At 32.7% G+C, this 26353-nt stretch overlaps 1 protein-coding gene across 1 annotated transcript in view; it reads left to right on the top strand.

Annotated features, from left to right (window-relative positions):
- The window catches only part of LOC143915705 (spondin-1-like), a 209890-nt gene extending 184207 nt beyond the window's left edge, over positions 1-25683 (top strand). Inside the window, exons 9-14 of the mRNA XM_077436459.1 lie at positions 12189-12375; positions 19696-19885; positions 21090-21255; positions 22801-23213; positions 24049-24199; positions 24401-25683. Coding sequence (XP_077292585.1) covers positions 12189-12375; positions 19696-19885; positions 21090-21255; positions 22801-23213; positions 24049-24199; positions 24401-24591 — 1298 coding nt within the window. The 3' untranslated portion in view covers positions 24592-25683. The remainder of the gene's footprint in view (positions 1-12188; positions 12376-19695; positions 19886-21089; positions 21256-22800; positions 23214-24048; positions 24200-24400) is intronic.
- Positions 25684-26353: the final 670 nt, after the last annotated feature.

Genomic DNA, 26353 nt, shown 5'->3' with positions numbered 1-26353 from the left:
CAAATATGTGAAAAAATTAAAATATCAACTATAGTGTTGTTTTTTTTTTTTGTATCTGAACATTTAAATTATACAAATGAAATCTCTCATTTATCCAAGTTTTCATCAATTAACTGTGCTGTTTTTTCAAATGACAAGTCAAAGTCTAATAGAGCAAATTTTATAAAATTATCAATCAATTAAAATCTGAAATGGCCATATCAAGGCGAAAAGGTTGAAGATAGATTATGTAGCTTGCCGTACCGTCATAGACGTCACCGTACCCGAGATTCTGGATATTTGATACGCATTGTATACGATATTTTATCTCCAACGTAATGGCAGACGATACATTAACGTATATTGATGACCAAAATGAGCAATATGGCAAAGTATGAAAACGATCGGATAAGAGATAAGAGATATAAAAAATGACCACTAACACGAAAACCATGTGAACTTAATAAGAGGTAAGTAAAAAAACCGTTAATCGTTATTTCATCCCAAAGCAGTCTTGATTGTTGATAAAAATTAGACCGATGATATAAAAATAGACTTTTAGTTTTGAAAACTAAAAAAAACATTACAAAACTAAAAAAACTCTTTTTTAGTTTTGTATATAATATTAAGATATAAAAATTATTATTTTGAATAAAAATACCAATAATTTTATTTTACTACCGCCATCTATGTATGTATAAAACTAAAGACTACATAAACATCAGATTTCAAATTTGCAAGCTTTAAACGCGTCTTAAACGATATTTTATCTATATCGTAATGGCGGTGGATCCATTTACTTATATTAATGACCAAAATGAGCAATATGGCAAAGTATGAAAACGATCGGATAAGAGGCAAATTTTTTCCTGAATTGTAATCGTAAGTGAAACGTAAAGGAGGTTTTGTCAAAAGATGGTCCTGGTTGGAGCGATGGTCGGTATTTAACACAACACGATTTACTGTCAATTAAAAAGAACAGTACTTTTTTTAAACTAATTTGAAAAACGATAAGATATATTATTTTTCATAGTCATAAATTAATCAAATTATATGACTTATTTTATTTATTTTATTTTATTTTATTTTATTAATTGAAAAATCAACAGACAGGATGTACAGAGATAGGTATAAAAAAAACAAAAAGTAAATAAATAATATATGTAACATCCGAGTCCAATAATAGATTTTTACAAAAATGAAAAAGATAAATATAAGGAAAACAAATTAAAAAGTAAAGAATAAAGGCATGACAAAATATGTAGTACATTGCATAATTAAAATATAGTATTAAAATATTTGGAAAAGGTTATAAGATAGAATATAAGAAGAAATTGAAATTGACTTACATTTGAAACCACATTATAAGTATAAATATCGAGTTTTTTCATATAATTGTGGCGCGCTTTTTTATCGCTTTGTGGTCACCATGTCTCACGGGGTTTTGACGCCGCGCTCTTATGTCGGTGCGGTTTTATACCGCGCGGTTTTGACTGAAACCAAGTCCGCTTACAGGTGATCATAATATAAGTATATATTATATTTTATCTTATTTTATCGCACAATATACATTACTTAAAATTTTCAAACGTGAACTGATTTGAAAGTAGCTTTTATACCATCGAATAAACCCTCATCAATAAATTGGTCAATTTTCAATCAACTTGATTGACCGTCATTCAATTTCGGGTCACAAATTTTCAACCCAAACGCATAAAATCATGTATTTTTTTACCATGACATATTTACAATATTACCTTCGCAAATATATACATTAAATATAACGATCTCTTTCTTCATTTAAACCGTGCAAAGTAATTGCACGAGCTTAACTTGCAAAACTCGACATTTATACGTGTATATTATGTATAGCTTTAATAGTCCATATTGTGCTGACGGAAAGCGGGTTTTAATGGGGTGGTTTTTTTACGACGGGGTGCGTTTCGTTTAAATAACGATGACACGGTGCCAAATGCGGGGCAAGTAAATAAGCATTATTTGCCTACCCCCGCGGGTCAGCAATTTTTTGGCTTGAATTTTTGCGACCCGTCCGATTCGCATCGCAGATTTGCCCTTACGACCGACTGGAGCTGAGCGAATGAAAATAAATCCCCTCACCCTACCACCCCACCCCCTTCGCCAGCCATGCCGTTAAGGGAAAAATCAGAAACGGGAAATTCAAATGCGTTCAAAAAATATATACATACATATATACGAATATGTGTGTAAAAACGTTGGCACGCTTCAATTGTTGACGATACAAGCGAGGGAAAAAATTCACTAAGCTGGATTAATATCTATTTTTAGAAATAGGGATGCTTTTATGTGAAGGGATGCGTGTATGGGTATGGAAAAAATGTTTTCAATGATTGGAAATGTGTGCAGTTCTATTTTCGTGTTAATATTTCAATAGGAAAATGCATGAATTAATTATTATTTTTTAAATAAAAAAATGCCTGGATTATTCGGAACACATAATTTTTTAACATTGAAAAAATTTCATTTAAGTCTTATAAATTTTTTTATTTTACATCTATTATAGTTAATACGAAGTGTTATATTATACAAATAATTATATACACACGTACATATGTACTGTTATGTACCTCACTTATCAATGTAGTTCCCATAATAATCAAATTCACTTTTTCACATTCATATACGTGAGTAACAAGTCCATTAAAATTCCTATTAAGGGATAGTCAGATAAGACAGGAGTGCCGGACTTTGGCCAACCCAAGAATGCCGGACTTTGCCCAGCCCAAAAGATAAAAATCATTTATATAGATCACGATTCGATCACATAAGTTAGTCATCACCATCGAGACTCCGAAAGCGGTAGTCATTAATATCGAGCCCCATTATAGTTAATACGAAGTGTTATATTATACAAATAATTATATACACGAATATATGTACTGTTATGTACCTCACTTATCAATGTAGTTCCCATAATAATCAAATTCACTTTTTCACATTCATATACGTAAGTAACAAGTCCATTAAAATTCCTATAAAGGGATAATCAGATAAGACAGGAGTGCCGGACTTTGGCCAACCCAGGAATGCCGGACTTTGCCCAGCCCAAAACATAAAAATCATTTATATAGATCGCGATTCGATCGCATAAGTTAGTCATCACCATCGAGGCTCCGAAAGTGGTAGTCATTAATATCGAGCCCCATTATAGTTAATACGAAGTGTTATATTATACAAATAATTATATACACGCATATATGTATTGGTATGTACCTCACTTATCAATGTAGTTCACATAATAATCAAATTCACTTTTTCACATTCATATACGTAAGTAACAAGTCCATTAAAATTCCTATAAAGGGATAATCAGATAAGACAGGAGTGCCGGACTTTGGCCAACCCAGGAATGCCGGACTTTGCCCAGCCCAAAACATAAAAATCATTTATATAGATCGCGATTCGATCGCATAAGTTAGTCATCACCATCGAAGCTCCGAAAGTGGTAGTCATTAATATCGAGCCCCATTATAGTTAATACGAAGTGTTATATTATACAAATAATTATATACACGCATATATGTATTGGTATGTACCTCGCTTATCAATGTAGTTCCCACAATAATCAAATTCACTTTTTCACATTCATATACGTGAGTAACAAGTCCATTAAAATTCCTATAAAGGGATAGTCAGATAAGACAGGAGTGCTGGACTTTGGCCAACCCAGGAATGCCGGACTTTGCCCAGCCCAAAAGATAAAAATCATTTACATAGATCACGATTCGATCACATAAGTTAGTCATCACCATTGAGACTCCGAGAGTGGTAGTCATTAATATCAAGCCCGCAAGTGACGGTCATCACAGCAGCAGAACAAAGTGAACCAAAGTTAATTAGTGAAACAAAGTTCTACGTATTTTATTTTAAAATCATCATCGTCCCATAATAAAATCTGTAGTTTTCGAATATACATATCTACCAATTACATAAATGTGACGTTTTTATGATAATGTAGCATATACTTAAAGGATCTACCGTTATAATTGGTTTTCGAGGATTATCTCCAGGCTTAAGTGCTATCGGCTAACAATGGAGAGCCCTGAATGGACTTAGTAGTCGGTAGCGGCACCCAACTACTTCCCGCTAGAGTTATCAGAACTGACAGCGCGAAACCGTGGGATTGCATATCTGGTACGTGACTATAACAATAGATAAACAAACGTGACGAGGAAGATGCACTGAGTGACCTGCTCTTTATAAGCAGGTACTTAGGGAGCACTGGCAGTGCGTGGATCTAATTAATCACTCAATAAATGCTGTGAAGTGACTTTGGCATTTTATTTGGATCCTCCATCCACCGCTACGCAACAATAATAAAGAAATCTTGGTTTTTTAAGTAATTTAAAAAATATATATAAAATGCGTTTTGGAACATGACAGTATGTATGTATGTATGTATGTATAAAAATTGACAAGCAAATTTGAGCATTATGCTTATCCGGAATTAAAATCGAACCAATTTGAATATATTTCCCATTGGTATAATCGTCATATCCCCTCGACTCGACGTGGGTGGATGTCGATCGGAAAATTCAATTTTCACGCATTTTCCGCTCGGGAAAATTAAACACCGGCTTATTAATAAGTCGAATGGGGAGTTATTTGTTTTTGTTCGCGCCTAATGAGATATAAAACTCGAGATTAAATATTTATTTTGCGGGCACAAGAGATCACAGCTTCAATTTTGCTCCTCCGAAGGTGAACTTCGACACCTTCGTCTCTCACCACCCACTTCTTTACACGTACGTTTGTAAAACGTAAAATATTCACCGTTGAAATTCAAGTGTGCCCGAGTTGATGAGACGTAACGTTTTAATTAAATTTTTCCAATTAAAAAGGTCTCCCGTTTTCAAATGTATACATTTGTATGAAATTAACCTTTTCGGTGGCCCATTGAGTTTCGCTCGCGACGTGGAATTAATATTTTTCAAGTGTGATTCTCAAATTGGAGAAGGCGCCTTATTAAATTCGTATTTTGAACTATGAAAATAAATTGGATCGATTCTATTTTTTACTTTGATTAAATAAATAATATACTCAACTAAAATAGCTCAATATCTTCCGGTCTTTTTAATAACAATTACATGCAATACGAAGACAATTGATTAATTGATCGTGAAAAATAAATTATCCCTCCTTTTTTCGTGCCGAGTTTCAAACGTTTGAAATAATCAGTATTGAATTGTGATTATTAAAAAAAACCGTATTACTTATATTTGATAGTGGCGGAAGTTCAATTTTCAATTCCAAAAACACTATTTCTGTTTAACTTAATTCACGAGTTGTTATCACTTATTTTAATTATATATGTCCATAATCTCGGAAAAGCAGAGTAAAAAAATCACAGGCCACTAGTATTTTTAAATATTGTTAAACTCAAAACATCATTAACCAGTAGCGTGGTCTAGTGGTGAATGTTGAATTATCTCGTACTTGATATTACGAGTTCGATTCCCGCTAAGTCTCGCTATTGGCCAGACCTTGGTTTGTCAAGGTCGATCGTTTCTTATCAGAATTTGCCAATTTTTTTGATTTTCATTGAAACGATTCCTGTAAAATTGGCGTTTCCTTCCCAATTTTCTGTTGCGAACCTTTAGTTATTGTTATATCTTAGGTTTCGCCATATTGCTCACCATAGGTGTGTCTATGGTTGTTTATCGAATATAAAATTCGTATTGTTACATGAAAGTTATTCATCGTTATTTATCGTATTAATACGATGTTTGTAATATCTGACCATATATGTCAGATATTGTTTAGATTTACATGTATCTACATATGTAATAATTATGTGGACCAGGAAGGCGCATTTGGGATTTACCTGTTAAGCCTTCCTGGTATATTTGTATATATGTATGTAAAAATATGTATGTAAAATAAAAAAATAAAAAAAAATAAAAGTTGACTCTTGCCACTTTCAAATATTATATAACGCCTCAAACTGTAATACTTAAATATTTGTATTGCATATTATTATTAGTTTTATAATACCTACATTTTAAGAAAAAAATTCACAGTAAAATAATAGTAGTATATTTCGTTTAATGGTATTTTACCTGATATATAAATTTATTTATTTTACTTTGTTAATTTTTAGATGATATTTGGTATTTAACCGATCAATCCCCTAACATATAATTTAAATAAAATTCGTTTAATAATATTTATTTTTAAATTTCATATTAATTTTTTTCTCTAAAAATAAGTCATGATATATTCATTGGATACTTATATATTTAGTCATGATACTTCATTGGATTTCTTCTTCGTAAAAATATTTATTTTTAATCACATTTGTATTCAGGAAAGGTTTTTCATGTAACGAAATTTGGGTTCTTATCCGATCGTTTTCAAATTTTGCCATTTTGAATTCATTGCCATGTGGAAATGAAGTCCGCCATTACGATGGTGAAAGATAATCGTAATAGACACGTTTTAAAATACTCCATCATCTTTCTTGGTGATGTCTATTGTCCACATTACCGCATTTGTCCGATCGTTTTTTCCCTTTTCGCCACCTTCTCACTATGTCAGATTTTAATTGTTTAAACGCCTATAACCTTTTCTTTTTTCACTCTATATTTTTCATGTATTTTCATATATAGTTCGGTGGTTGCGTTAATTCTAACCACCTAAAGGCTCCTGAGTTTAAGCCCTGGGTTAACCTTAACTGAAAAAAAAATATTTGGAAGTATTTCTGCAGTAGTTCGTTGCTTCAAGTCGATCGTTTCCTATCAGAGTTTACTTATTTATCTGATTTCATTGTTGCAAAGGCTCCTCATCAACTTGGCAAAACCATCCTACTCACTATGTCACCACTATTTGAATATGATTTCAAATTTATAATCTATAAATTTATATATGTAAATTTTTAGTTTATATATGTAAATATTAAGTTTAATACCATAAGTGTCGCTTAGGGGCAATCCATAATTACATCATGGGAAAATATAAATTTTTGAAAAAAGAAAAGTTCATAGGTGGATTAGCTAAACGTGAAATTTTACATAGGTCAGAGGCAAGCAAGGCAAGCTTTCAAAATAAAATTGAAAATTTCGTACTCGTAAAAACATACTCGATTAGCTGCTTTATATCCATACTAAATTTAAATATTGTGATTTCAACTTCATTTCAACTTTTTTCATATCAGAATCCGATTACCATTCTCCAAACGAAAAACGACAGAACAAATCCCAGTAGACAATTTGTGCAACGCTTGAACAATTCTTCCTTCGGGACATATTTCAAAATCGTCTGTTTTTCCAAAAGGATAATCCAATCTTTTATAAGCGTAGTAGGTGGATTTTTATTCAAACACAATACATACATACATATGCACATTCTTCATGCATAGTTGTATGACGAAAGCCCACTTTGAGCGTGCTGTAATCTGAAAAGCCTATTGTGGTTTTCCATTACACGCGAAAAACACACGTACACAAAGCTGAATAATCCATCCCCCATCCCCCAAATAAAGACGATAACGAAAAATTCATACCAACGCACATATATAAGTATGCATAAAGGAATTTGCACTGATACAATGGGAGGTTGGGTTCCGTCACACTTTTTTTCGAGCTAATTAGGAGGGTTGAAACGAGGTACTGAGGGTGAGGGGGAGACTGGGTGGTATCGCGATATTTCGTTTTGTATTGCGAAACCGCGTGTAGAGAGGTATTGAATAGGCCATTAGGCCTGAGGGTACAGAACGGCCCAAAAGGGAGGCCGTGTCCCGCTAAAAAGACCGGCAATTATGGTCACCCCTGCTTCCCCATGGCAACGATTGTGCAAATGAATGTGCTCTCCTCGTCTCACCCCACTCTCCCCCTCGAGTTGGTCTCTACCCGACTAATTGTATCAGATCGTGACCGGCTAATGATACTCTTGTTCTGGTCATCAGGCATACATATATGCGCTTTTTGTGATGATTGAAATATTAAATTAGATTTTTTTTACATAAACAATCCTTGGTGTTGTTCTCGATTAAATTAAATATGCATTAAAATCGACTATTTTTAATTCAAGTATCTTTTCGAGGCGTATTACTTATAGCATACAAGATTTTCACTCCAAATTGAATATTTTACAAATCAAATTGAATATTTTTCAATGTAAATTTTAAAAGTCAATATCAATATTATAAAAGTATTTAATTTGAAATGAAAAATATTGAATTTGGAGTGAAAAACTTGTTTTGTAAAGATCGTCTTTACATATATGCGTGTGTATTTGGACCTATTTTTTGGCCAATCTGTATCAAGACGTAAAGTTACTCTTTGTGCGCTAGTGGCTGTACGTATATAGTAAATTTTTAAAATGATATGTGCATTTTTAATGTACAAAGATACTATTCAGAATTTTATTTTGTATTGATTTGTTGAGCGTGGGATTGCCTGGCGCTGCTCTGGTGAATAAAAGTAATTTAAAAAATTAATATTTATAGTCCACGGTATAAGCAAGATTACTATGGTATAGTATACCAAATTAAATAGATTTTGCGTTGACATACATACATACAAATGGTAAATATTTCTACACTTATGTTTGCTTAATTGCTTTGAAATACAAGTTAAGCTTAATTTATTATTGTTTAATGATCGTCAAATTCTAAATGAACAACATTTCACTTGTATAATGCATTCATTTCCAATTTCGCAGTGATTTTACAGTTGATTAAATTTGATTGTAGGTCGATTAAGTCGCATTTTGTCTATGTAATTATGCTATACATATGCATATTACTTATTCTTGTCGAGTTACATTCAAAAGAAACCTATTTACATTCCTATACAGACATATGATACATATTCGTCTATCTACTGAAATAAATGTACACGTTTTAACGCTGAACTATTTACATATGTTAGTATTGTAATATTATATGTTTTTGCATATATTATGTTTTAAAATTCGTATATTTCATGATAATTTCTTTAGTAAGAATTGACGCTTTTGACAGTTGTCCGAGTTTTGCGAGTTTATGTGACTTTTTTCTGCCGTGCAATGTGATTTAAAAGCCCAATAAAGAACAAACTATATATTTTATTTATATTTTCCACTAAAGAGAAATCGGTAGGAGCCTTAGGAGGTCGTATAACAAACGGCAGAACAAAGGGCTTCCCGCCGAATCGATTCGACCTCCGGCGAATTGGCGAAACAAAGCTAATCGTAGGGCCGAAACGGCGGCTACGGAGGGCGGAAACGTCCTTCGATCTGAGGGCTAATAATCTGTATTGTGCTTCGACGAGTAATCAGGGTAGAAACCATCCCCATCACCTCCTCCCCAAACTCGCCTATGCCAAAGGGTGGAGGAACTTAACGGTTCGCACGGACGAATGCTCGAAACGATACTTAAATTTCAATAATTTAACATTTTCAATATTGGAACCTTACTGCTTTGTATGTAAAAACATATGGAATTATATCAGTATTTTATTTTTATACTACATACATATAACCGGCAGTGTGGTCTAGTGGTAAGTGTTGTATTATCTCGTGCTATAGGTTACGAGCTCGCTTCCCGCTGGAGTCTCATTGCTGGCCAGACCTTGGTTTGACGAGGTCGGTCGTTTCATATCAGAATTTGTTAATTTTTTCTGATTTGAAACGATTCCTGTAAAATTGGCTTTATTATCCAATTTTCTGTTGCGAAAAACCTTTAGTTATTTTTATATCTTAGGTTTCGCCATATTGCTCACCATAGATGTGTCTGTGGTTGTTTATCGAATATAAAATTCGTATTGTTACATGAAAGTTATTCATTGTTATTTATCGTATGCATACGATGTTTGTAATATCTGACCATATATGTCAGATATTGTTTAGATTTACATGTATCTATGTAATAATTATGTGGACCAGGAAGGCGCATTTGGGGTTTACCTGGTATATTTGTATATATGTATGTAAAAAATAAAAATAAAACATTGCATTTTTAGAGCGCAAATATGATATCTCCATAACACTGGGTTGTGTTTGAAAAATGCGACTAATCAACGGCACTGAAGGTACATAACATTAGAATAGGCTCTTTTTTTCCTATTATGCTGTACATTACCATTACAACAATATAATACTACGATTACTAACAGAATTGAATTAAAATTGTAAAATAGAAAATGATCAGTAGATCAATAGCTATTAAAATAGATATAAGATGTATTGTGAACATAATTTAGTAATTATAAAAAGCATTTAAAAATCAAAATCAAAGGTACATAAAAATAGCTTTTGAGAATTGATTCCAGTTTAGCTTTCTGTAGCATACAGTGGCTATCAAGTGCTTTGATTCAAATTCAAGAATAAAGTGATGTTTTTTTATTAATATTAAATATATTTTAAGCATTTTAAGCTGAATTATAATTTGTATTCTGTTTAACCTTCAGAATAAGAAATTATGATGAATTGATTATTACTAAAAGAATATTATCTGATTTTTCTAAATAAATAATATTAATAGTCGATCCGTTATAGCGTAAGTTTACGAGAACCAAGCTGCTGTCGCATTCTTGCAATGTGTTTTAACATTCTAAGGGCGTGTTTTGTAATAATATTACTTTAAGTTTTGGTGTCCATAACTTGACGTTGACAATTACTTTTATTGCCTAAAAAATATAAATTTTCATGAATATTTGTAAAATATATGGGTCTACGTGACGAGACAGAATGTTAAATTACAGAAATATCGGAAGGCAAAGATCGAAAAACGAAAGATCTTAAGTCAAAAGATCAAAAAAAAATGGTGCATGGTAAACGGTACATACTTACGTACATACTCACTTAATTTGCGCGAGCAAGATACAACAGGAACAAGAGGAACATGCTTTTCCTCCCGTATTCTGCGCGCGCACATTAATCTCGTCACGGAGACCGAAAATATATACGTATTTCATAAATAAATTAATAATATCAACAACTTACGTATTTTATATTAAAATTTTATTTATGTAAATATTTGAAAACACGAACTCAAAACTACCAAAAAATAAAAGTCAAATTCTATCAACCGCTATACGCACGTACAATATTATGAAAAAAATGCATTGAAACGAAATCATACGATAATCCATCTTAAATGAAATAAAAATTATAAAATATATGTACATACATTTATTAAAATACTGTCAAAATATATAAGTAGTCACATATGTAAGTACATATGTATATTTAAAAAAATTAGACAACCAATTATCGAATACTTGGGCATTTGAATTTTACAGCTCACACTATACATATAAGTTTATTTAATTAATTTTTAATTGTAAGAAAAAATAATTTATATAAAAATTAAGTCAAATTCTCCCTTTTTCTCCCCCTTCCGACTCATTCATCTGCCAAACCGTTTTCAATACGAATCGAAGAGGGTTCCCATCGATAACGTTTCACTCTTCACGTTTAATTTGGGGACAATACCTGATCGGCCGATACGTGTTCTGAATGAGACGCCGATACACAAAGGGCGGGTCGCTAAATAAGGGCTCGCCACCCTCCAATTTCCCTGTCTGCCAGGCCATGAAAAGCACAACGATCTCCGACTATCTGTTTCCAATAAGAATATCGGTCCGAAAGCACATACATACATATACATATACATTTCGTAAGGTACGTTTGCGTAACACCATGTGCTCTTTATTAATTTAATCAATACCATCGATTTTGTATTACGGCGTTCCACATTGCAGTCATAATATATTATAAAGGTCCGTTTATGTATGTATATTGTGATGCAACGTGGGTCGACGGGATAATATATAGTTTGTCAATTTCGTTGACGTGAATTTATGCAAGCCAGTCGGCTATTAATCAATGTCAAAATTGAAATGTTCATAGCGCGTTCGAATGAAGTTCTATTCGTGATTTACATTGTCGGAAATGTGCCACTGAATATTGTAGTGTTTGAGCGTGACAAGTGGTTTCTGTGACACTTTTCTAATGTATTATTATTATATGGAATGTAAGTGACAATTTGTCAAATTTTGCTTCGTATGAATGAAATATATCCGATAGTATTTGACACGTTATCTCGCCATATCCAAGGATTCTTCGTGCTTTGTGTAATCTATCATCATTATAGTCTGTCGTTCTGCTGGGTGAAAGCTTCTATAGAGCCTTTCAACTCCGGTGTATTGTATTTGTATTTTTTTTCTTAAATATGGTCTCTGTTTCAGGTGCAGGAGGAGACAATCCCTGTGCGATGGGAGAATGGCGTTCTTGGAGCAAGTGCTCAAAGTCGTGCGGAAAAGGAACTCAAACTCGTCAACGTTATTATATTAATCCTACCCTCGCAGAATCTAGAAAATGCAATGTAATGGAGTCTCAAACACAGGAGTGTATTGGTCCTAGAAGACATTGCAGGTATTTATCCATTTATATTTTAAAAACATGCATATTTAAAACCTTTCTGAGAACACTGAAAAATGAATGAAAAAAATACGGATTGAACATGTACACTTTCTACTTTTTATATATATATATGTATGTAATTTGACATTTCACGCCAATATGCTGCATAAAGTCAATTCACTCAAATTTGTATGGAACGCTGTATGTTCAGCATAAAGATAAGAGATTAGAAGCGGAATACGTGGGTAAGAGAAGTAATACGTAACAGGAATACGTGGGTAAGTATGATAAGGGTAGTGGATATATCTTCGTAATGGAGAGAGTGAAGTTTGAAATTGCAAGGGGTGGGCCAAGTGGCTAGAAAAATGGACGAAAGGTGGGCAAAAGAAGTACTAGAATGTTACCCGAGAGAATGCAAAAGGGTAAAAGGAAGACAACAGGGAAAAACGGGTAGACGAAATTAGGAAAATGTGTGGGGTGAGTGGAAGCGTGTTGGAGAGGCTTTCAACCAGATGGTGAATGGAGTAGATGATGATGATGATTAGATAATGAAAAAAAGTAGAAGATTTATAATCTTTCAATATTGCCACTAGTGATAAGAAATTCCGAAAATACTTTGAAAATAATCAATTTGATGAAAGATGATAGGATTTTTTTGAGGGAAAAAATGTAAGATTTGATGAAAACAATTAAGACAACTATTCCAACAGACGATTCACTCTACCCTTGTCATACTTCTAACTCACGTATTCCGTTTCCTGTCTTTATTCGTTATGCCAAGCAAACAACGTTTCATACTTTTTCGAGTGCCTTGGACTTTGTGTAGCAACTTGGCACTCAATCTCCAAATTTCACATTCGTACGTCATCATTTGCAAAACACAGATCGAAGATCTTTTTCTTAAGGCACAGTGGCATTTTTGATTTAAAACTCGTATTCATTCACCCAAAATGCACTCCATTATTCTAAAAATCTAATTTTAAAGGCAAATCTAGGACCACTTTAATATCATATAAAATAGGCCTGTGTTTGTTTGGTTAATAGTTTCATTTGATTTGATTTATAAATAGATGATCAGTAAGTTATATTATCGATCACTATACTGATATATTCCGACCACAGACTATTGTATGTTGGTCGGAAAATACTTAAATTAAAATAAACGGTTTCTTACCGTTCATTTTTATCTACATACATATGTATATATGTATGTATATAGTACACTATTATCACTTAATTTTTGTAATAGTTAATGACCATTTAAATATTATAGATTTTATTATATTTACAGCAATCTTTTTCATCAAATACAAGTTTTTTTAATACTTGTGTTGAATAGTTGATTAGTTCACTGAACGTATGTATGTAATTCGACCAATGCTTAAAACTGACTTTGATGAATTAAATTCCGGGAAAATTACTTAAATACAGTGTGATATTTAATTGACCTTTGGAACGTTTGGTGTCAACTGTCAAATTAACAGTCTGAACCAGATGTAACTTGGCCTAATGACGAGAAGGGAACACACGTACCGGGGCTTAACGACCCAGATCCGTTTGATTTTACACCTTGGCCGTGTAATTTTCACTCAGACACACCTGCGCCACTCAGACCCGGAAAACTTTTCACTCAAATGATTTCCCGACGCCGCGAAAACTTTGCGAGAGTTTTCTCCGTGCACGTACACACACACACACACAGCTACGTGTGCGCTAAGATTAAACGAGAACAGATCGTTCTTTGGATTTGTTGTAATCGAGAAACTTCAGCTGGGTTATTTTCCGATGTGCTCTGGAGATTTTCTTCGATTAGATATTTTCCGCTTTAACTTCGAGAGAACGCGAGATCTAATTCGATTTTTTTTTAGTTGAATTATTTTTTTTCCCTTTGCTTTAATCGCTAATTAAACTTTACAGCTTTTGTTCTGCTTTGTGTCGGATGGCTCGAGGGCTGGAAAAAAAGGAGATATTTTGTCCCTTATCGAGACAATTCTCGGCGGCAAATCGCGATAATGAATCCAATTTTACGGTTTGCTGGTTCCACAGAACGATTTTTGCCTCCAATCTCGGGCCTGATAAGATCATTAGCCCTCAATCTCAAATATTTATCGTTCGGTTTTGGACGCTCGTAATCCGTTTAAAATCTGTCGGAGGATTACACGAAAAACTTCTATTTACTTTCCGAGCTCTTTTTCCTCAATCTTCGATTTCGCATTGTATAACAGTGAATTATTCAAACCTAAGCCTATTACAAGGCCTTAATCTTTTCACGTAATATTTCATATACCAGCTAATAATAATATCGATAAAATTAAACTTAACTTATACACATTGTCTGAAAAAAAAATAGTTTACATTAAGTTGAATCTTTCTTATTTATTTTTATCATTATTATACATCTAGTGAATAGCCCGATGAAACATCATCGGGCTATTTGGGGTGATCGCTTCGAGTCGCGACAAAGTCATCTCGTCGAAAAATGAATTTATCGATTTATATCGATTCATTCATTATGTTCGGCGAGAGTTAGGACACACACACACACACCCACACACACACAGATTACCGTCTTTATATATATTATATTATCATATATTTATTGCAATACTAAAACAAGCGATTTAAATTAAATGTTTTTCACTATATATTTTATCGCATTGATTAAAATTTAAAATCAATGGTAAAGAAACTCCAATCAGTCTTATCTTTCAATGAAGTATTCATAAATTGACATTTTTTATTAAATTTGGTTATATTAAATTACATACATGATTTAACCAGTAGCATGGACTAGTGGCTAGTATAAATATGTATATATGTATATGCTTTCGAACATAGTGATCAGCGGTCTATCGTAATTTGTAACAATTTCTAGCAATTTACGAGTTTTCAGCATCTATAATTTGGATTTTTTTTGTAAATGCCTCCAAATTTCGAGTTTTTCAAAATCTCGAAATTTGAAGATTTAAACATATGTAAAAAAAAATGCTCCGAAAATGTTAGCTTATCAAAAATTTATGGATAGATATAGTCTTAATGATGCTTTGTTAAAATTCTAAAATCTGTATATCGATGTTTGTAATTGGCCAAGAAGGCGCATTGGGGTTTACCTGTTAGGCCTTATGTATATAAAATATGTATGTTAGGCAAATATGTATATAAAAATATGTATGTACAAATAAAATAAAATAAATTTCATAAAAAAAGGAAAGTACTAAACATAAATTGGGCCTAAATTTGTTTAATATAAAATCGAGGCGAAAAATTGCTCAGTAATTAAATTGCCAAATATACCGGTAAAAAGCACCCAATTGTACCCGTGCGCGAATTTTTGGGCGAATGGACACTTGGTTGACGGACTAAGCCGATGGACAGTTGGTCGAACGGACATTTGGCCGATTTTGTATCCAAATTATTCACAAAGCCAGCAGCATAGCTCGGTCGTTAAGCTTCTACCTAACACTGAGAGGCGCCGGGTTCGTTCCCATGAGCTGACCTCGATTGAAAGAGTATTTTTCTGAGAATATCTGTAGTGCTGCTGGTCAGACCTGGAGATTTGTGACTCCAGGTCGATCATTTCCTATCAGAGTTTTCCAACTTCTCTGATCTCATTGTTGAAACGGTTCCCGGTTAAATTGGCTAAAGACCTTCCTACCTACTATGTCACCACTATTTGGGTATGATTAATGTTCAATAAAATTTATGTAGAATTCATAGATGTCTTGTTAATTTGCGAGTTTTTCAGTGTCTCGTAATGCAGCGACTTTGCTGCATTGTTTTTAATTGGCCAGGAAGGCGCATTGGGGTTTATCTGTTATCATATAAAATATGATATATAATTCGATATATGTATATATGATTTAAAAATACGCATAAAATTTTATCTTAAAAACACGCCACATTTAAAGTGAGACGACGTTCATTTTGTGCGTAATTAACCAAAAACGATCGCCATTACTGGCTCAATCACAAATTTACTCAACCGAAAGCGCATAAAAAAAATCATATACACTATCTCCACTTCGAAATCACAAAAACCATCATGGACCACGTTTCACGTCCGTCACCAGCAGACCTAATTACATAGAAAGAGAGCATAACAGGAACGCTCCATAGCCGTGTCCCACATAAAGATTTACACCGGGTCCCCATTCGCCGAGCACGAACGCCTCTTAATGGGGACCCGCCGTTTTAAATGCGGCCCTCCGAAGGGCTATTCTCCCCTGGCAAATGGGTCTCGTGTCACGTTTAAGGGGACCCTTTCTTTTTACGTCGACGACGTCAGCACACCCTAATCGAGTTACGGCTCGCAGACTCCTCGATTTCCAAACTGCGTGTATCACCGACGGCAATTTGTGACACGATGTGTTGAATATGTATCCAGGGTACCGTCGGAGTACGAGCCGGATCCTGCTCAGAGGGAAGGTCCCTGTGCTCTGAGCGAGTGGTCAGAGTGGTCCAGCTGCAGCCGAAAGTGCGCCCCTGGAAACAGGGTGCGGTCTAGAAAATTCAGACATAAGGGTGCTTATAAAAAGTGTCATGTCGGGTACAGGATGAGGCCTATACTGCAGCAGACGATTCCTTGCTACGGCCCTGGAGAGGAATGTCCAGAAGTCGATCCTTCTGGGTATACAATCGCATACAATGTTTACTATTATATAGACGTTCTCTGTACTTAGAATTTTTTTTAGATGTAGTTTTTTTATTATTTACTTTATAGGTGCTTTAATTATGATGAGAAATTATATTGAATTTTTTTTTTTAAATGCTTTTTATTATTACTAAATTATGTTCACAATACATTTTATATCTATTTTAATAGCTACTGATTTACTGATCATTTTCTATTTTACAATTTTAAATTAATTTTGCTAGTAATCATAGTATTATATTATTATAATGTTAATATGTACTACGTAATAGGAAAAAGAGCTCAAAAACCTTTTTACAATTCTTATAAATGCTCATAATACATACATAATATTAATTAAAGACTCTCTTAAGTCGATGACCTAAAGCAGATTGTGTTTAGGTAATCTGTGTTTATACCTGAAGGGTATAGACATCTTTTTGTAATCACTGAGACTCTTCACAAGTGTGTTAGTATGGTTATTAGTGATTCTGTCATAGAATCTACTGGTTAGTTTGTTAGTAATGTCTGTAACAAACGGAATATTATTTATGGCATGCAGTTTTTTCAAGTTAGTATATATGGGTGTATTATAAATTATTTTTAGGGATTTATTTTGTATTTTATTTTGATTTATTTACTTGAATTTATTTTGATTTATTTACTTGGAGCTTGGAAAGATTAGTATTCGAGGCGTTATTCCATACAGGTGAAGCATAGGTTAATAATGGTAATATGAGCGCACGATATAATTTTATTTTATTTTGAGTTGATAAAGAACTATAGCGATTAAATATTGGGTATATTGAATTTTTATTTGCAATATTTAGAACGTTGTATTATATTGTGGCGAACTTTGAACGGTCTGTATTATATAATAATGATAAATATAAAAAAAACTGATACTTTTTCAATATTAATTAAATTATTTTGAAGGTTTCGCGTCGTTTTTCCAATTTTTATTAATAAATTTCCATCGTCTCTATTGATTGATTTTAATTTTTTTAACCTTTTCAAAATTGAACGGAAATTACTGTAAACAGATTGCTATCCTTGAACAACATTATAATGAAATTTACAAAATGTCAAAAAATTATCGGAAATAATTTTAAACATATTCAAATATGTTTTATTATAATAATAAAAAGTTTGGCAGAAAAACGTACTGTAGCGTGGATTGGTGTAAAAGACGCAGCAGTGTGGTAGAGGTAGTTTATTATTATTGATCCGTCGGCCTGCCAGCTCCAAATGAAGCAAGGATCAAAACCGCCTAATATTTATACCCAGAAGGTACTCATAATACAGAGTTTATTGGTCGAGATCAGATCAGATGATTAGTGATAGTAAACCATTAGTCGACGAGCACCAATCACCCAATTTCTACGCTCTATTATTTTAATACATCTTTTTACGTAATTATACAATATTAAAGGATTGCATTAGTTCGTGTCCATTTACGTTTACCATCTCATATAAAAATCGGGCATGACTGAATGAGTACAAATATATTCAAAATAATTTCATATAATAAATTTCCACATATAAATACCCAAAAATAGAAAAATGTATGTCTTGAACTTTACGTAGTTTAATTAATTTTATTTCGAGTTTAAAATTCATGTTTATTATATAATAATTACGATGTTGAAATCTTATTATATATTTGCATGATCTTTTCGCCTGCACTTGTTTCATTGCACAATTTTTTTTCTCTATGCATATTATATATTTCGATTCAATTGCGTTTTATTTTTGTTTCCTTTGACATAATCAAATTTAGCATCGTTGACGAGATTTAAAAATTGCGTCGGAACTTTTTAAACAATTCGTTTTATGTAACGGATAATGATCTGCGTTCGTTCGTTAACGATAACAAAATTCATTAATTTAGATACAAAATTTAATTAACGTCAACGATTAGCGCTTCACGTTGTTCACAGTTTAATACTCTCATTTTATATAACACTCTCGGTTATATGAAATATTTTTCATTTTAAAAATAAAGTACATGTCTTTTAATGCTTTCAGATTTATTTCCCAACCGTATAATTGCTTTATATTATATAATATATGTACATGTGTATATTATAAAATAAAAACCTTAATATTTTGGTCGATATATTACACAGCGTACCAATTTAACGTCAAAAACATTCACATCAATTTCGCTAAAATATACACGTCAGTATATAATATCATATTAAACGTGTATTTAATTAATTATAAACGTTCCTGTATATTACATAATTAATTTTTTTATCAAAACATCCTGTTTGGAATGTTAAGAAGGCACGTCGCGAACAGACTATTATATCCAACCTTACATTTTACGTATATTATACATGAATACTATATGTTGATAAATTATTTTGTTTTATTATTTGAATGTTTTAGATTGCATGGCATCATAAAATTTTATTATATACTAACAGTGGTGTAATGAGGCCGTAGAAGCATAGCCAAAGTTCTCTCAAAGATACTTGTACATTGATATTACGTAGTTGTTTGTTTTGTAACTTCATACAGTTTCAAAAGAGAGACTTTCAAGAGAGTATCGCTTACTACTTACACCACCGGAAATGTTCTTTATATTATACTTCTCGTATAGTTTTATAATTATTTTCATTCGAGTTATATGTGTATGTTATATGTATGATACTATTTTATTGTTTTTTTTAATTTATATATTTTTTTCGATATAGTTTCAGCACAGACGAAGTTGAAAAGGTGCCTAAAGATTGCTTGGTGAGTCAGTGGTCAGATTGGTCTGATTGTTCCGTCACTTGTGGTATGGGTAAAAAAATTAGGAGCAGAACTCCACTGGTTGAACCTGAAACGTACGAGTTGAAAGGGCAAAATATTGCCAAACCCCATGAAGAATTTTGGTCTGGGGTGAGTACAGCAAATATTTTTTATAGAAAATGTTACAGATTTATGTATAGGTAAATTGCAATTTTCTTCTTAAGCTATCCACTGACGGAGAGATCCATCGCCTAGTAAATTTCCCGTAGGATCTCTGGCTGTGAAATTCCTCGTTGAAAAGATGTCACGATAGATATATCGAGAGACAAATCTCTCCAATTCGATTTTGAAAATCTTTTTTATAATTTTCGGTCCATTTTTTAGTAAAATTTTAACGTGGGGATGAAGAGAAATTTCGAAGATCGGATTGAAAGACGCAGCGAGTTATGGTAGGAGTAGTTTATTGTTGATTCGCTGATTAGCCCGCTTCAAATGAAGCAATGAAAAAATCCGCTGAATATGCGTTTACTTTCAACACAAATAAGTCATTGGTCGATGAGTCGCAAGAACTTATTGGATGTTGTATACAGCTTATTTATTCAATTGCCGAGACTTTTTTGGCGATCAGGCGATCAATGATGGTAAACTAGTAATCAACGATCACCAATTACCTAATTTCTGAACGACTGACATTAGAAACTTCATAAAGCATCCCCGAAAATCTTTAAGACTTACTTTAAAAAAAATAGTTTACGCAAATCAGCCAAAAAATATTGATATGTAAATAGTAACGATACTTCATATTAAAAAATAATATTTTTTATTGATTATTAACATTTGTTAATTGTTATGATTTGCAACAGAGAACCGACAAAAGAGAAGCAAAGTTCATACGTTTTTTCTGGATTTTGTCTCCATCTGACTGAATCAGTTAACCTTCCTACCTCTAGGTACATATGCATGTACACTGAATTCTCAGGAATTCAAAAAAAAGTCAATGAAGGCTCAAATTTGATGCTATATATGTATAGCCACACCAGACGGATTCGCGGTAGCTGTATAAATACAGAAAGCTATATATATACAGAAATTGCAATGTCACCCCAAAAATGGTGTCATCCGGTGCAGACTGCATTCCCCGCACCGGCCTAGCGACGCTACTGTACTATTTGACAATTACGAATAGGATAAGGAATGGGGTTATCTCTGCCAATATGTGTATAGGCAAATCTTTCCGTTAGTGGAAAACTTTAAAGTACAATATATAAGATGTTACATTCTTCGAATGTCTTAAATCTTAGATAAGTAATAGGCGAATGGAGTTTCATTTTAAAATATATATGAATTCTAATAGGGTGATGATAGTGATGAAGAGAACGAAGAAGAAGAAACCAACGGAGATAACGCTGAAGATGCTAATAAAGAACCTGAAGATGCCTGTGCAGATGTTCCAATGAAAGACGAGGTGAATTGCGAAGCTGCTTTAACCAGTTGTGAGATCAACCCTGGCGATGCCAGATGTGAGTAGTTTTGTAAAATCTTGCAAACATTGACTAACAATCGCTAACAAATTGTATACGTCTGACGTCATTGACCGAATTACTAACAGCATGCACTTTTCAGTCATCTGCAGTCTTCCGAAAGTGGTTGGTCCTTGTCGGGGATATATGGAGAGGTGGTTCTTTGACGTTTCGGCCAAGACTTGTGAGCCTTTTGGCTACACTGGCTGCAGAGGGAATAGGAATAATTTCTTGACGTATCAAGAATGCTCGCGAGTGTGTCAAACGTACAAAGGTGCTTGTTTTGACATTTGGCAAAAATAATGCACGAACTATGAATATATTTCAGTTGTTATCGGGTGATCAAATTATTATGCTTTTATATTTGTATAAACCAACACTTCATAGAATTAACTGTATAACAGACCAAATTGACGATCCAAGGCAAAACATCAAATCATTTGCAAAAACATTTACTTTATCTATGTTTTTAATAAATATTTCTTAAAAGGTTATCCAATTTGACTAATACAGAAACGCTTTCTATAATACTGAATTCTTTCAGAGTTCATTTTAAGCTTTTTCAAAAAAAAAAAATAGGTTTGAAAGCAATCATGCAAGTATGTAGCTTAATTTCAATATATTCTTGATACAATTCAATGGCTTATCGTGATATTTTGATGATTTTAAATTTATCGCCTATCTAAATTTCATCTCATTTAATTTTCAACAAGCTGAAATTTAATTCACCTATTGTTTTAAAATACCTTCAGCATATAAAATTATATATTATTTTAGAGTAGTAATCACTTTTCCAAAGTTATGTTGTCCTTTTAGGGTTGGCATATAATTTTCATTATTCTCATTATTAACATTTAGATAGATATGGAAATTAAGAAACTCGTATGATACTCGGAAGATTTGTTATATATTTGATATGTTATATATTATATGTATGTAAGCATTATCAATCAATCCTTACACTTTAACCGAAAATACAAGGCATTTATATGTACAAACATAAACCTATTTGAAAAAGCTTTTAATCTTATTATTATAAGGACGTTTCTATACGTATGTATGTACCTTTAAACTGTTCAACGCTGCATACAATATGATTTGAGCTCCTTTGGTCACCTGATATCTCCCTTAATATTGTTTTAATTTGATTGATCTATTATTTTCCAAATTGGCCGTATTTTTGTTTATTATTTTAAATGAGTAATATTATAAATTTTAAGTTGTGTATGCCGTATAGAATTTATAGAGTTGGTGGGGAGTCAAAGTCGTGCATTATTTTCGCAACTATCACTCCGTATCCTTTGATCCTTATTTAATGTGTTGTTTCTTTGGACGCTGCTCACGTAGAGGACTTACGCAGGATCGAGAAGATCCTTGAAGAGGATTTGACCGAGGACAACTTATTGAGTGCTTCAGCCACGGATAGAACGTACTACGATATCGCGCTTCAGGACGAAAGTTCCGATAACTTTTACGGTAGAACGCTTACGGACGATCGTCTGCGGTTCGGTTATTAATATGTTAACGATCTTATCTAATTTGCAGATACAAACTCTAACGGAGGCCTGACATCTCTCAGCCACACGAAATCGACGAAATATACAGGTTCTGTGACATCTTTGAAGGTGACAGGTGATGGTTCTTTGAGCGGAGTCGATGGTGAGGTTGCGTCGCGTCCGCTCTTCGACATGGGTGATGGGGATGATGATGATTCTGGAGAGACTACCGTGGTCCACCATAGGAGGCCAGAACCGAAACACAGGAATGAAAGACCTATTCATAGACCCAAGCAAAACCATCATGTGCACAGAATCGAGGACGATAGTGACAATCAAGACCAGAATGTGATCGAAGAAGCTTACGGTGTTGTAGATTGTCGAGTGAGCGATTGGGGAGAATGGAGCAAATGCAATGCAACTTGTGGGGAAGGAGTCACTGAAAAGATCAGAGAAATTCTAGTACGAATCCACTTTGAAGTTTATATGTATATCTAATTATAATATAATACGTATACGGAATGGCGCAACATCTTATGTTACATTGCAAATCTCTCTGTTGAACTTGTTTCGTCTGAAACTTGTACACGATGGGAATGAAACAATTAGACGAATACAAGAGTTACTTGGAAATTAACACTTTAATTGAAAATTAAATATTCATTAGTTGATTAAAGGAAGTCTTTATAAGATTATACAAATTAATCTTTTTTTTTTTTTGAAGATTTATAAGTTCATTTAGATGAAATCTTTTGGTTCGATACATGATTCGTTAGTTTTTTCAGCATTACCTCAAGACTATTCGAAAGTCTTACGGTTTTTGAATAGTTTGGTTCAAAATGTATGGATTATACTAAACAAAAGTCCATATAAATCATCTGAGAAAAGTTACCGCAACATGTCATGTCCCGTTTTGAAGACGTTGTCGGCCCTTCACTCTCATCAATGTGCGATTTTTTCCTATTTAAAGAAGAACGTTTATGTTTATAGACTAATCCACAATTTAAAGGATAAAATCAGCATGCAATTCAATAAATTTCAGGTATTATACTTAGGAAAGGATTAGATAAGTCTGACAACGCGTTGAGCTTAGCTGAATGATATTATGTTTAAAAAATGACTGTATTATATTGTATTTCCTTTTTGCTATTAGATATTTACTTTTTGATTAAAATGTTCATTTTCAAGGTTGTTCAAGTTCCCCATTCTAGACCGTTTACTTTACTATAGTGTAATTATGGAGATCGGGCCATCTTGTATAGTATTTTTTGTATTGATTTTTATTGTTTCGTTATAGCAAACTCCAATGAACGGTGGTAAGAGTTGTCCCAAGAGGTTGCTCAAGAGGAAGAGGTGCAATTTGGGTCACTGTCATTACAGAGATAATAGTGAAGGAGATCCAAACGATTCGATGAACCCCACATGGGGACCTGGATCTGCATATAATGGTAAGTTTCAACCTATCGCTTTCATCTGTCACGTCTTGATTACATACATATGTAGCTTTGAACTAATTTCACTAACGATCTATGTGTCGCTTGGTTTATTTGTCAATACTAAAAATCTACGTAAAAATTGTGATGTCGTTTTATCTACGTGTGTATGTATGTGTTATGATGAAAATATTTCTATTTTATTCATTGTTTCAGTACCAGCGACTCAAATCGATTGCGTCCTTTCGCAATGGTCGCCTTGGAGTCCTTGCACGGAAACTTGTGGGTCGAGAGCCGTTAAACAAAGGACGAGAAGGATTTTGCGAGCTCCTTCAGGACGTGGAGCTCGATGCGGTGTTAGATTGGATAGGCTCAATTGCGAATTGATGCCTTGTCCCTTTGAATAAATCCAATATTATGATTAAAATCTTGTAAATATGATGTGTGGCAGAAGAAGGTACTCTTATGAGGTATATTTAGGCACACCCTATCGTCACACCCTTATAATTAAGGGGTCCAAATATAAGTTTATTATTTAATTTGTATCGAGATGAATTATTTGTGGGAGCATCTTCGAAGCTTTTGTAAGTATACTAGGTATACACAGTGAATGTTAATTTAATTTCAACAATGTATATAGCATTTTATGTTCCCATATGTAAATAGTACACGTTTATATAAATATAATATACATATATTATTATTTTAAAAGATCAAACCACTCAAATAATAATTAAAAAAAAATTGAATCATATCAAACGAATGGTGTGATATGCTTTTTTAGTATACATTTTTTAATATGATAAAAAATATATATCACGTATGGCATTTTTAAAATGCTTTCGAAAAGAGTTTTATACGAAAAGATTCGATTATAGTATTGGTATTTTTGTAAAGCACTTGAAGAAAATAATGCTTATCGCTCTTGTAATTGTTATTAGACATTTCACGTATTGTAAAAGAGTGTTTTTATTTTTTTTTTTTAATTATTTTAATTTCAAATTTAAAGAAAAATTTCGTTCACCGTAGACATATTGGTATAGTCTTCCATAAAATTAAAATATTAGTTCTTTGTATATACTAAAATATTCATATTCATTTTAAATTTAATGAAAACAAATATATATATCACACAATTTTTCCCTTAAAAAGTATTTTTATAAATCGATAATGTATAAATACGTATACATTGTAATTTATTTATTATTGTAAAAGCAAATATTTGTACACAGTAGAAGCTTTCATGTTAGCAGTCGTCAAATTTAATGCGATTGTGATTTATATCAAGCAGGAACAAGTAGGTTAGGAATTAATCGTTAAAATGAACCTTGTACATACATACATACATACATATATAAATTATAAAATAAAAATTGCACACCTTCAAATTGGAATGTTTTATGCGACTAGCAAAAATAAAATTAAATGGAAGCGGTACGAAAACTCATGTACGAGGAAAATGTTCATCGAAAATTTTTATATTAAATTTTTAGCAAGTCAAAAAGAAAAAAAAAGCAAATGAGCCTTTGTGATTTTCGTAATTTTAGATATAATTTATTCTAACCCTTGCGAGTTTGTTATAAAAAATGTACATTTTAATGCTAAAACTTGAGTTTTTAATATTATATAATAATAATAGCAAAAATGGGGGATGAGAGGAGTGACAATAAAATCTTTTATAAACGATATGGTTGTAAATATAAAAAAAAAACTGTGAATGATTTATCGTATGTTGTAATTATTATAATATAAATGCATATATATATATATATATATATATATATATATATATATATATATATATATATATACATATATATACGTAAGAAAATTTTAATTAACAAAACTTGTGTGTTTAATTTTCCATTTCCTTTGCTTTGAAGCCTAGAAATTTTCTACATGTCAAAGACTTTGTGTGCTGAAATAATATTTGAGAAACGATGAAACTAACTGTCTGACTCTATGTATCTTCAAAGCCGTATAAGATCATTTGAACGAATCCCCAACCACCAGAGAAAATCTGAGAAAACCACCAAGCTCACCTATAATAATAAATAATTCTTAAAGCGGCTGTAATATCAAACTCAATACCTACTAGACTGAAACAAAAAGACAAGATTCTCTTAAAATCGTAGAGAACATGGTCTGTTTATTGCTATCGCTTTAATT

This window comes from Arctopsyche grandis, chromosome 8 (genome assembly GCF_051622035.1).
Source record: "Arctopsyche grandis isolate Sample6627 chromosome 8, ASM5162203v2, whole genome shotgun sequence".
Lineage (NCBI taxonomy): Eukaryota > Metazoa > Arthropoda > Insecta > Trichoptera > Hydropsychidae > Arctopsyche > Arctopsyche grandis.
This window is presented reverse-complemented; position numbering and strand designations above follow the sequence as displayed.